The following is a 14,027-nucleotide window of genomic DNA, read 5'->3' as shown; positions in this document are numbered from 1 at the left end:
CTGTTTCTGGGGTGCCCATTTTTCTGGGGCCCCCAAATTGGCATGGGTCCGTGTCTTAAACCGCCACTGGTTGGAGATACGATACTGGTCTAGATGGACCACTGGTCTGATGCAGTACGGCAGCTCTTAGGTTCTTATGTTCAATATGTATGTGAATATTTTTAATCAAAACAAGACCAAAAGCATTCGTTTGATGGAGTATATCAGCAATCCCAAGTCTTTTTTTGTCTTTTTTTGTCTTTTTTGTCTGAAATTACAGCAATATCCTTCAAACTACAGCTCAGAATATGATTTTACATAGTGCTTTTCTCAAGTATGACATCTCCAATCCCAAGGCACTTTCCCAGTAGTGCAATTGTTTCTGCACTTTCTTCTACTTTTACGCATGCAATATCCACCGCCATCCTCTCCTTCAAATCTTTCAAGACCTACTTCTTCTGTGGTGCTTATAATAAATCTGCCAACTGCTAATGAGCAGGTTGAGGGCTGCCATGGGCAGCACTTTTGTATTAATTCAGAAATTATGATGTCCCTCTCCTCCATCTTTCATGTGTCAAATGCCATGGAGCACTGCTTGTATGTTCTATCACATTCCCCATCCCTTCAGCATTTTTTTTTATTTTTTGGTCTTCTTAGACTGTAAGTTCTTCAGGGCTGTCCTTTACTATATGTCTGCACAGGGCTTAGCACAATGGGGTGTGCACATGATTGAGATCTTTGGATATTACCATAATACAGGTAATAACACTCACTGGTAATACATGAACCACACCAGACAATATAGTCTCAATAATAAACTGGACATTGAAATTGATTTGATTGAGTCATTGTTCCCAGTACACAAGGGTTAATGTACATGGAATAACAGATAATAATAAAGGAATAATACTGTAATATCCACCTCTGCCTCCTTATCTTGTCTATATAAATTCTAAGGTCTTTGGGGTAGAGGCTATTTCTTACTTTATATTATTTGTACAGTGCCTCATACAACAGGGCCTCTTAGTGCTACTGAAATACAAATAAATAATAGTAATAATAAACAGTAAATAACAATCATATGCCTAAACACATTTCTATACTAGGAAATACATGTTTGTAAATAGACATTATTGAAATAGAAGCGTTATATACTAACCTGACCACTGTTGCTTAGATATCTCACACCAGTATTTCCTCACTGAAAGAATATCTTTTAGTAGTATGCTACTACAGTCAGCTCCATAAATAGCACAACTTGATGCATCTTTCACTATGTCCATGACATAATTCAGAAGCTCCTGACATTTTAGTCTGGGTGCTCCTATGCAGAAAATAGCAGGACATACAAACATGGGTTTTTTAATTAAACCAAGTATTGAACAATGAAGCCAAGACTGGAATTAGTGAATTCATAAAATCTTAACACTACCATATTTATCTCAAAGTTATAGTACATTTCCTCCCATTGTATTCTTCCACTACCAACAAATATTTGAAGTTTTTTCTTGTAGCTTGCAACTTTTTTTTTTTTTTTAAATATTAGGAATAACGCACATATAGCATGTATGTTCTCTGTATATGACAGATCACATTGCAATTTCTATCTGTTTTTGTTAATGCCCTTGTTTTTAAAGAAACCCTTTCTAATAATGAATTTACCTAAAAGACTGTGGAGACCTGAAAAAAGGGATAAGCCATACATTGGTTACATTCACAAGCACCAATAAACAGAGAAATAACACAAAGGGATTCTGAGGTTTTAGAATGTTAGCCTGAAATGAGAGTGATATTCAGCTGAAAAAATGCATGCTAACACAGGGGTTCTCAACCTTTTTCTTTCTGAGGCCCCGCCAATATGCTATAAAACCTCCATGGCCCACCTGTGCCACAACAAGTTTTTCTGCATATCAAGTAGATTAAAAGCCAGGGCGGGTGTTAGGCGGTAGCAAGCAGGACAATTGCCCAGGGTCCCAGACCACAAGGGGCCCCCGCAAAGCTATGTTGCTTGGACTTTGGCTTCAGCCCCATGTGGCAGGGTTCGGGCGTCAGCCCCGCATGGTGGTGCTCGGGCTCTGGCTTTCTTCCTGGGCCTCAGTGACCCTTAACGCTGGCCCTGCTCTCCGGTTTATTTTGGTGGACCCCTTGAAACCTGCTTGCAGTCCCCCAGGGGGCCACAGACCCCTGGTTGAGAACCACTCTGCTAACACATATAGGAGTCTCAACATTTAATGGAGGGAAGAAACTTGGAGAGCAGTTATGCTGAAAGAAACATAAGGAGAAGGTTAAAAACATAAGAAACAAAGTAGATGAGCTTCCAATGCAACCTGGCAGCAAAAAGCTAAATGTGATTTTGGGCTGCAGGGAAGTGATAGTCCTCACCTACAAGGCTCTGGTGAATCTGTACTTGAATACTGTGTTCAGTTCTGAGCTTCTCAATACGAGAAAGATGTAAACAAATTGGAGGGACTGTAGACAGTGTGACACAAATATTTTACTGTGGAGAGCATTAACTGATGAGGAAAGATGAACAGAACTACATCATTTTGTTAGAAGATAATTAAGTGGTCAACACACCCTTTTACAAGTATTTGAAAGATGAGGAATTGTCTAGGACTGTCCAGAGGTATAACTAGGAGAAATGGGATAGAATTCACAAAACGACAATTCAAAACTTTTCTGCTGGTCAGGGTACTTGGGTTATTGAATAGCTTCCCAAGGAAATTGGCAGAAACTTTATCACTTGAAAATTCTGCCTCAAATCATGTTTTCCTCTATGCTTTGTACAAGCACTGTCCATACCATAAGTGCTCAGTAAACAAGTAGACTATATAAAGCACTACAATTACCTGCAGGTGAAGAAACAATTCTCTATTACCACAGAGATGAACTAATACAAATTTTCCATCTAGAACTTCTAACACAAATGAAAAAGGTTCACTGGGACATTCAAGAAAAATAAGCACTAATTTATAACCGTGGTCCTTGAATATTTTAAAATAGCATGTCATACCTTGTTCAGAGTAAACAGTTGAACCTGACAGTAAAGCAGTAAAAGATCTATAATTATATGTGGATATATAAATTACTAACTTTTATTAGCACATCTAATGAAGTATTTGACCAAACCGCTGAGCTCTTGCATCTTTTTCTGCCTGGAAGCTTGTGTTGTGGCAGATACATTTGGCTTTGCCAATCTAATACTGTCAGTTTCTTTCTGGATGTATTTCTGCAGAAACCTTTAAAAATACAAAATGGGTATTTGTCAGAACCAGGCTAATGATTAAAATAAAATGGGTAAACATTATTTGTTGAAACTTAAAATCCAGGCACCAGCTGAGCAATTTTGGTTCTGAAACAATTAATAAACCCAGATATATATTACTGGTGTAAATCTAATGGAAATAGCTAGCAGACAGTGACAGGAACTGATTATCTAGTACATTTTGGGTCTGAATTATTTTATCTATTTAGATTTTAAGCTACTTGGGGTAAGAATTGTATCTTCCTCTAAAATTTGTATAGTGTTGAGCATAAAGTAAGTGATTAAAAGGAAAATTATACTGATATGCATCTATTATTCATGTTACAATAAATACGTATAATTATTATAGCACAGAATATTTAAAAGTACTGTTTATTGTTCATAATGAAGAAAAATTTGAGTTCTTTCTAAATAAATGAGCTTCGTATCAGACTCCACAGCATGTTTTTGACTGAATATTTTAAAATTATTCCTTGAAAAAGATGCAAGATTTCCATTAATTTTAATGGGAGGTGGGTTAATCATGTACTGTTCTGAGAACAGTCTCATATCACTTAGAGTGAATATGTAGTGTAAATAGACTATTAGTTTGTATTAGATGTACTACAAGAGTATGTTCAAGGTTTTCATTACATCACTGATTTTCTGATCTGCAATATTTACTTGGTTTAGTGTCTGTATCTTCGTTTTCTTCTAACATAAACCCTTTTTGTGTTAGTCATAGCAAAAGTAACAAAAGATAATATAAAAATCTTTTTGATTGTTATATTACATGGTAGAAATACATCTGAAGCTTAGTTTAGATCTATAGTTTAGAAGTATGTATGTATGTATGGAAGCAGACTTCAGACACTGATTTTTAATATGGAAGCACATCATGCTATGCTCCATTTTCCTCTCAATGGAAGATTAAGATGCAACACACAGAATATATAGAACAATAGTCCTACGGGAATTCTGCACCACTGTGCACACACAGAATTCATGTCTCCCACAGATTTATTTGCTTCCTAGCAGAAAAATGATTTTCTGACAGGGAAGCAAAGGGAAGCCACAAGAGTGGTCACGCGCCCCTCCCCAGCAGCATGGACGCAGCGTTTCAGGCACCCGGAGCAGCCAGTGGAGAGGTAAATCACAGGTGGCTGGGGATCCCCCACCAGTGGTGGGTCAGACCACTCCCTCTCCACCCAACCCCCAAGCATCCAGATCCCTGAGACACTGCGCTGGCTAGCTCCAACCCCACCCAAGGCTGGGGATGACCCAGCTGGTGGCTCCTAGCCTGCGCTGGGCTCAGCTGCTAGCCCCAGCTGGGATGGAGGTGGGGGAGAAGCACACTTCCCTTGCATGGAGTGACTGGGCCAAGGCAGACCTACCCCTAGAAATCTCCCCTGGCTCTGCACCACCCCACACCCCCTTCCTGCCCCAACACTCCTCAGCCGTGGGGGGAGGGGTCACTGTACGGGAGCTACTCTCCCAAACACCCAACCCCCGTGCATCCAGATCCCCCTGTAGGATGCCCCTCCACACCCAACCCCTCCCCAAAGCCTGACCCCTTCACCCAGACCACCACGTGTTGAGCTCCTCACGCTCGAACCCGCACCCTGACAAGCGCCACCTTTTATGCACCTGGACCATCCCGATGAGCAGCCTGCACCTGGGCCCCAAACATATGCACCCAGACCTCCACCCCACCAAGCCCTGCTCCCCAACACCCGGACACCCGCAATCAGCCCCCACACCCAGATTCCCCTGCTGAGCCCCATCCCCCCACATCCAGACACACCCTGCTAAGCTCCAACTACCTTCACCTAGACCCTCCTGCAAAGTCCCATTGTCCCGGCACACAGAACGCTCCCAATGAGCCTCTGTGCATACATATCCTCCCTGCTCCCACACCCAGATTGCCCCACACAGAACCTTTTCACTCCACACTTGGATCCCCCCCACTAAGCTCCTCTACACTTGGATCCTGCCAGGCTAAGCCTGCCTGCCCACACCTGGTGCAGCTGGCGCAGAGAGGTAGGGCCCCAGGGTGTTTCTGGGGCAGTCTGGCCCTTGCATTGTGCAGCCTCATTACTGAGTACATGTCTCTGGCTGGGGCTGCACAGTGATCTCCCAACTCCGTGCAGCCAGAGGCCTTATCTCCCCATTGCCATGCTGGAGCCTCTACGTTTATTTATTGACAAAAAAATTGCAGAATTTTAAAATATTGTGCACAGACTTTTTATTTTTCTGGCAAAGAATTTTTAATTTTTTGGTGCAAAATTCCCTCAGGAGTAAGAGCAGATTCTATATTAAATATGAGAGCCTCCACAGACCATACAGTATAACTCCTTTGGCCCATGAGCCACAATTCAGCTATCCTAGTTCAAAGGACTGATTAAAAACATACATTTCTAACAACATGTCTATACCATATGTATAGTCCATAGTCCATTCAAAGAACTGCAAATTGAAAGCTGGACACAAACTGAAAATATTTATTAGAAAAAAGTAATGTAAAGTTAGTACTTATTGTAAGATAAAATCTGAACAGGTGACTAACAATAACTACACCAGCAATCAACCTTATTTAATCAAGTTTCCGCTAGCATTGAAGCATGGTGTGACCAGGCCTTAGTATCCTCTGCAACTGGTAAACTCTTACACTGAGCCATGTCACTTTCTTTTTGTGACTATCTTTAAAAATATGTAAATTTAAAATAATCTTTTAAGACATTTCTTATTTACAGACAGACAGATAAGATTTTGAATCCAATCTACAGCTCTAGGAAAAATATTGGTGTTTATCTGATAATCTATTAAACAAAACAATGCTCTTTTGTACAGTGAGAAAGACAGCAATTTAGACAAAAATGATACCTAAATACAGCATCCCAGTTCAGTTGTTTTCCTTGTTTAGAGTCAGAATTACGATCCAGTTGGTTAATTGTTTCAGAATCACGGATGAGACGTTTGAATTTTTCAACTTCTTTCTGAAAATGTGTTTCAGGAAAAAGGTTATTTATTATGCATTCACTCCACTGTTTTACACACACACAAAGGGATTTTAATTACCCTTCGCTCTGTAATTTTGTCATTTTCAAGTTGACGGCAGCAAACAAGCAGCTCATGTAGGACAAGACTCATGGTTCAACTTAGCAGCTGATAAATAATTTGCATCTGTAAATGGGAGTAAAGACAATCAGTATTTTAATTATGAAATAAACTGCCTTACTACTGTAGCTAGCCAACCTACTTAAAAGATGGGAAATGCAACGCAAAATGGGATTCTAGCTTCAATTTTAAGTCTTTTAAAAATACGTTACCTGAAGTGTTTTGATATTTTAGTTGCTTTCAGTTCATAATTGTGGTCATCCTGTCTTACATGCATAGGTATTTTTAAAATTTATGTTTTATTTCACAGAGAGGATCACCAGAACCTGGATTGGTCTTGTGGGCCATCAAGAACAAGTAGAATCAGAAATAGTCTCATTACAATTATGTAACACATTCTCACAAGTAGCTGTTATGGAACAATTGACAACAATGAAGGCCATCTCATATGACTGTGGGTAGGTTTACACAGGGAAAAAAAAACCTGCGGCTAGTCCTGCCAGCTGACTCAGGCTCACAGGGCTCGGGCTGCAGGACTGTCTCATTTCTGTATAGACTTCTGGGTATGGGCTGGAGCCCTGTAGGCAGGAGGGTCCCAGAGCTCAGGCTCTCAGTCCGACGCCAGATGTCTACACAGCAATGAAACAGCCCCACAGCCCAAGTCGGCTAGCACGGGCCAGCCCCGGGTTTCTCTTTGTTCTGTAGACATACTCTCTGACTTCTGCCCTGACATAGAGAAGTGAGAGCTGGGTAGACAACACAGACCAAAGCATCAACAGTGAACAGATGACACCTAGCTCTACAGTTCTTTTGGATGACACAAAAAGCTCCATCTCTCAGCACTCAGCCCAAAATCAGAAGCTGTCTAAAGCTCAGCCAAGGGAAGACTAAGGTAGTGCTGGCAGGAAAAGGGAATCATTTTGAAAAAAATTTTCCTCCTCTATAACATCCCCCTCTATCAAGAGCATCTACCTTCAGACTGGTTTCAGAGTGGTAGCCGTGTTAGTCTGTATCACCAAAAACAACAAGGAGTCCTTGTGGCACCTTAGGGTATGTCTACACTACACACGGGATCGGTGGGCAGCTATCTATCAAGCGGGGGGGTCAATTTATCGCGTCTAGTCTAGATGTGATAAATCGACCAAGTGCTCTCCCATCGACTCCTGTACTCCACCGCCACGAGAGGCGCAGGCAGAGTTAGTGAGGTGCAGGGGGAGTGGCAGCAGTCAACTCACTGCGGTGAAGACACCATGGTAAGTTGATCTAATTATGTCGACTTCAGCTACGTTATTCACGTAGCTGAAGTTGCATAACTTAGATCGATCCCCGCCCCCGTGTGTAGACCAGGGTTCTGAGACTAACAAATTTATTTGGGCATACACTTTCATGGGCTAGAACCCACTTCATCAGATGCATGGAGTGGAAAATACAATAGTAGGTATAAATACACAGCACATGAAAAGATGGGAGTTGCCTTACCAAGTGTGAGGTCAGTCTAACGAGACAATTCAATTAACAGTAGGATACCAAGGGAGGAAAAATCACTTTTGTAGTGATGACAGTGACCCATTTCAAACAGTTGACAAGAAGGTGCGAGTAACAGTGGGGGGAACTAGTATGGGGGAAATTAGATTTAGGTTTTGTCATGACCCAACCACTCCCAGTCTTCATTCAGGCCTAAATTGATTATGTCCAGTTTGCAAATTTATTGTAGTTCTGCAGTTTCAGCTTCATGAAAAAACTCATGCAGATACAGACAGACATCATCTTCCTTTCCAAATGCAAACAAATGGACATCATACCAAAAGGACTGAAGGTAAAAAATCCATTACAATCAACATACCACACAGACTATGGTGAGAGATTGTGCCACACGCTCTCAAAGAAACTGTGGAACCACCTGATCAACATCCTATACAGCAAACAGGAGAAGATCAAGAATGAACTCTCAAAACTAGAAACTCTTAAAAAAACCAATCTTCCACACAAACACCCTCGTGTCTGGACTTTACAAAAACTAGACAAGCCATTTACAACACACACTTTGCTTCTCTACAGGGGAAAAAGGACACTAAACTATCTAAACTCCTACACACCACAAGAGGCCACAACAGTGGTTCCCTTAACTCATCCAACAATATTGTTAATCTATCCAGCTATGCTATGCTACTAGCCCACCAGAAGAGTCTGTCCTATCTCGGGGCCTCTCCTTCTGCCCCACCACCCCAAAAACATGACACAGTTCTGCAGTGACCTAGAATCCTACTTTCGATGTCTCCGACTCAAGTAATATTTCCAACACACCACTGAACAGCACACTAACCCACAAAAAGCTTCCTACCAACACTACAAAAAGAAGGATTCTGTGTGGACTCCTCCTGAAAGTCGAAACAACAGATTGGACTTCTACATAGAGTGCTTCCACCAACGTGCACAGGCTGAAATTGTGGAAAAGTAGCATCACTTGCTCCATAACCTCAGCCATACAGAACACAATGCCATCCACAACCTCAGAAACAACTCTGACATTAAATATAAAAGGCTGACAAAGGAGATGCTGTAGTCATCATGAATAGGTCGGAATACGAATGAGAGGCTGCTAGTCAACTCTCTGACACCACATTCTACAGGCCATTACCCTCTGATCCCACTGAGGATTACCAAAAGAAACTACACCATCTGCTCAAGGAACTCCCTGGAGAAGCAAAGGAACAAATCTACACTGACACACCCCTAGAGCACCAACCAGGGGTATTCTATCTGCTACCCAAAACTGATAAACCTAGGAATCCTGGATGCCTCATCATCTCGGGCATTGGCACCCTGACAGCAGGATTGTCTGGCTATGTAGACTCCCTCCTCAGGCCCTACGCTACCAGCACTCCCAGCTATTTTCAAGACACCACTGACTTCCTGGGGAAACTACAATCCATCGATGATCTTCCAGAAAACATCCTCCTGGCCACTATGGATGTAGAAGCCCTCTACACCAGCATTCCACACAAAGATGGACTATAAGCTGTCTGGAATAGCATCCCCAATACTATCATGGCAAACCTGGTGGCTAAACTTTCTGACTTTGTCCTCACCCACAACTATTTCAATTTGGGGACAATTTATATCTTCAAGTCAGTGGCACTGCTGTGGGCACCCGCATGGCCCCACAGTATGCCAACATTTTTATGGCTGACTTAGAACAAAGCTTCCTCAGCTCTCGTCCCCTAACTCCTCTACTTTACTTGCGCTACACTGATGACATCTTCATCATCTGGACCCATGGGAGGGAGGCCCTTGAGGAATTCCACCATGATTTCAGCAATTTCCATCCCACCATCAACCTCAGCCTGGACCAGTCCACACAAGAGGTCCACTTCCTAGACACTACAGTGCTAATAAGCAATGGTCACATAAACACCACCCTATCCCGGAAACCTACTGACAGCTATACTTACCTACATGCCTCCAGCTTTCATCCAGACCACAGCACATGATCCATTGTCTACAGCCAAGCTCTAAGATACAACCACATTTGCTCCAATCCCTCAGAGACAAACACCTACAGGATCTCTATCAAGCGTCCTTAAAACTACAATACCCACCTGGTGAAGTGAACAGATTGACAGAGCCAGAAGGGTACCCACAAGTCACCTACTACAAGACAGGCCCAACAAAGAAAGTAACAGAACGCCACTAGCCGTTACCTACAGCCCCCAACTAAAACCTCTCCAGCGCATCATCAAGGATCTACAACCTATCCTGAAGGATGATCCCTCACTCTCACAGACCTTGGGAGACAGGCCAGTCCTCGCTTACAGACAGCCCCCCAACCTGAAGCAAATACTCACCAGCAACTACACACCACACAACAAAACACCAACCCAGGAACCAAAACCTGCAACAAACCCCGGTGCCAACTCTGTCCACATCACCATCGTAGGACCTAACCACATCAGCCACACCATTTGGGGCTCGTTCACCTGCACATCTACCAATGTGATATATGACATCATGTGCCAGCAATGCCCCTCTGCCATGTACATTGCCAAACTGGACAGTCTGCACGCAAAAGAATAAATGGACACAAATCTGACGTCAGGAATTATAACATTCAAAAACCAGTAGAACACTTCAATCTCCCTGGTCACTCAATAACAGAGCTAAGAGTTGCAATTCTTCAACAAAAAAACTTCAAAAACAGACTCCAATGTGAAACTGCAGAACTGGAATAAATTTGCAAACTGGACACCACCAAATTAGGCCTGAATAAAGACTGGGAGTGGTTGGGTCATTACAAAACCTAAACCTAATTTCCCCCACTGTTACTCACACCTTCTTGTCAACTGTTTGAAATGGGTCACTCTCATTACCACTACAAAAGTGATTTTTCCTCCCTTGGTATCCTACTGTTAATTGAATTGTTTCATTAGACTGACCTCACACTCGGTAAGGCAACTCCCATCTTTTCATGTGCTGTGTATTTATACAATACATTTATTGTATTTTCCACTCCATGCATCTGATGAAGTGGGTTCTAGCCCACAAAAGCTTATGCCCAAATAAATTGGTTAGTCTCTAAGGTGCCACAAGAAGCCCTTGTTGTTTTTACCTTCAGACTGTTAAATTTGCAGCCTCAGGGTCCTTTTGGACTCAGTACCATAGGATGCCAAAGCAGGATAAAATGACCACCTCCCTCTGTGACTAGCCAGAATATTGGCTCCATCCTAATAACACTGACCTGGTCTTCATGAGCCACATATTAATTTCAAACTGAAACTGAATTATGTTTTTCTTGCAAAATACAAAAGTAGAAAAATTTTGGTTGGGTCAAACGAAATGTTTTGAAAATGTTGATATTTTAAAAAAAATACTGAAATGGGTAGTTTAGAAAATGCCAAAACATTTTGTTTTGACGTTTCTGAAAAAAAATCGAGGTTTTTGGGGGCAAAAAAATTTGCTGAATTTGACCCAAATTCACAAAGTTTTGGTGCCTCTCACAAATGCATTTTTCAACCAACTAAATATTCAACAACAAAAAAATGCTCAGCTCTGAAGTTGAGTGCCTTGCACCTCAAACCATCAGACTTCTTTCCCAGTCCCTGGATCATTTTTAGGGCCTTCTTTGGCCCATATTTCCACATCCTTCTTGAAGTGTGGACACCAAAACTAGACAATATAATAGTAGTGATCTTAGCAATGCTAAGTACAGAGGCAAGAACACTTCCTTATGTCTACTTAATAGTCCACTTTTTATACATCCACGGATTGCATTCATTCTTTTTGCCAGAGCATTACACAGAAAGCTCATGTTGAGGCAAAAAGAAAAGGAGTACTTGTGGCACCTTAGAGACTAACTCGTGAGCTACAGCTCACTACATCGGATGCATTCAGTGGAAAATACAGTGGGGAGATTTATATACATAGAGAACATGAAACAATGGGTGTTACCATACACACTGTAACGAGAGTGATCACTTAAGGTGAGCTATTACCAGCAGGAGAGCGGGGGCGGAAAAAACCTTTTGTAGTGATAATCAAGGAGGGCCATTTGCAGCAGTTGACAAGAACGTCTGAGGAACACCGGGGGTTGGGGGGAAAGGGAAATAAACATGGGGAAATAGTTTTACTTTGTGTAATGACCCATCCACTCCCAGTCTTTATTCAAGCCTAAATTAATTGTATCCAGTTTGCAAATTAATTCCAATTCAGCAGTCTCTCCTTGGAGTCTGTTTTTGAAGTTTTTTTGTAGAAGAATTGCCACTTTTAGGTCTGTAATCGAGTGACCAAAGAGATAGAAGTGTTCTCCAACTGGTTTTTGAATGTTATAATTCTTGACGTCTGATTTGTGTCCATTTATTCTTTTACGTAGAGACTGTCCAGTTTCACCAATGTACATGGCAGAGGGGCATTGCTGGCACATGATGTCATATATCACATTGGTAGATGTGCAGGTGAACGAGCCTCTGATAGTGTGGCTGATGTGATTAGGCCCTATGATGGTGTCCTCTGAATAGATATGTGGACACAGTTGGCAAAGGGCTTTGTTGCAAGGACAGGTTCCTGGGTTAGTGGTTCTGTTGTGTGATGTGTGGTTGCTGGTGAGTATTTGCTTCAGGTTGGAGGGCTGTCTGTAAGCAAGGACCGGCCTGTCTCCCAAGGTCTGTGAGAGTGATGGGTCGTCCTTTAGGAAAGGTTGTAGATCCTTGATGGTGCATTGGAGAGGTTTTAGTTGGGGGCTGAAGGTGATGGCTAGTGGCATTCTGTTATTTTCTTTGTTGGGTCTGTCCTGTAGTATGTGACTTGTGGGTACTCTTCTGGCTCTGTCAATCTGTTTCTTCACTTCAGCAGGTGGGTATTGTAGTTGTAAGAACGCTTGATAGAGATCTTGTAGGTGTTTGTCTCTGTCTGAGGGGTTGGAGCAAATGCGGTTGTATCGTAGAGTTTGGCTGTAGACAATGGATCATGTGATGTGGTCTAGATGAAAGCTGGAGGCATGCAGGTAGGAATACCGGTCAGTATGTTTCCGGGATAGGATGGTGTTTATGTGACCATCGCTTATTAGCACCATAGTGTCCAGTAAGTGGATCTCTTGTGTGGACTGGTCCAGGCTGAGGTTGATGGTGGGATGGAAATTGTTGAAATCATGGTGGAATTCCTCAAGGGCTCCTTTTCCCTGGGTTCAGATGATGAAGATGTCATCAGTGTAGCGCAAGTAGAGTAGGGGCATTACGGGACGAGAGCTGAAGAAGCATTGTTCTAAGTCAGCCATAAAAATGTTAGCATGTTGAGGCAATTATTCACGATGACACCTATGACCTTCTCTGAGTCACTGCTTTCCAAAAGCTTCTCCAATCCTGTAGAAATAATTTGCATTCCTTTTCCCCAGATGTAGAACCTTACGTATGGGTGTATTAAAACACATTTTGTTGGATTCTGACAATTTAACCAGGCCATTCAGCAGCTTCCTACTAGGTAACATGTGTCACTGATGAACACATCACCTTAGTGCTCCACTCTGCACTGGCTCCTGATAAATACAGCATCCAATTCATGGTCTCTGTCCTGATATTCAAAGCCCTCCATACTGTTGGCTCTAGCTTCCCAAGACATAGTCTCTGTCTCTCCAACTATGATCATGAACTGCCATGATAGCTATATTGTACTATAATAATGAAATCTTCAACCAGTAGAGGAGGCAGAACTTCCAAAAGTCACATTAAATTATGGAACTCACTCCCTCAGGAATTATCACAGAACCAACCACTTTCAGAATGAAATGCAAAAACTCTTTTCTCCAAGCTTTCCCTCAATATGTTCAAGCTACGACCTCTTACAGATTAGAAATTTATATGGATAATGCAAAAGTCCAGTTATATTACATAGGTTTTAAAAAACAATATAGCCCTCATGCTTCTGAGCATAAACCAACCACTAAATGATGTGAGCTAGCAACAAAAATCAATTATTTTCTCAACTCTACTCCTCATATGGCCATGTTATTCCATAATTGTCCACCACAGAGTTTCTTGCACTCTTCTCTGAATGATCACTGTTCAGAGACATAATACTGGACTACATGGACTGCTGGCCTAGTCCACTATGGCAATTCCTATGTTCCTAATACTTATTGTAAAAATATACAGGAAGTGCAATATAGTAGCCATAACATTGCAGTAGAAAAACTTTGAAA

The 14,027-nt window shown here is 42.0% G+C and overlaps 1 protein-coding gene across 3 annotated transcripts in view; it reads right to left on the bottom strand.

The window, feature by feature from the left end:
- The window catches only part of ATM (ATM serine/threonine kinase), a 120,158-nt gene that overhangs the window by 100,181 nt on the left and 5,950 nt on the right, over nucleotides 1-14,027 (bottom strand). For 2 of the 3 annotated variants that reach the window (XM_048844502.2, XM_048844508.2), the window contains exons 2-5: nucleotides 6,302-6,406; nucleotides 6,107-6,219; nucleotides 3,073-3,218; nucleotides 1,139-1,303 (exon numbers count right to left, since the gene is read on the bottom strand). In XM_048844502.2, the coding sequence (XP_048700459.2) occupies nucleotides 1,139-1,303; nucleotides 3,073-3,218; nucleotides 6,107-6,219; nucleotides 6,302-6,373 (496 nt within the window). In that variant the 5' untranslated portion in view covers nucleotides 6,374-6,406. Of the gene's footprint in view, nucleotides 1-1,138; nucleotides 1,304-3,072; nucleotides 3,219-6,106; nucleotides 6,220-6,301; nucleotides 6,407-14,027 lie in introns of those variants that run through there. The other variant, XM_075127183.1, reaches the window with a different exon arrangement.

This window comes from Caretta caretta, chromosome 1, assembly GCF_965140235.1.
Source record: "Caretta caretta isolate rCarCar2 chromosome 1, rCarCar1.hap1, whole genome shotgun sequence".
Classification (NCBI taxonomy): Eukaryota; Metazoa; Chordata; order Testudines; family Cheloniidae; genus Caretta; species Caretta caretta.
Note: the sequence above shows the minus strand (reverse complement) of the source record. Positions and strands in the feature narration are given on the sequence as shown.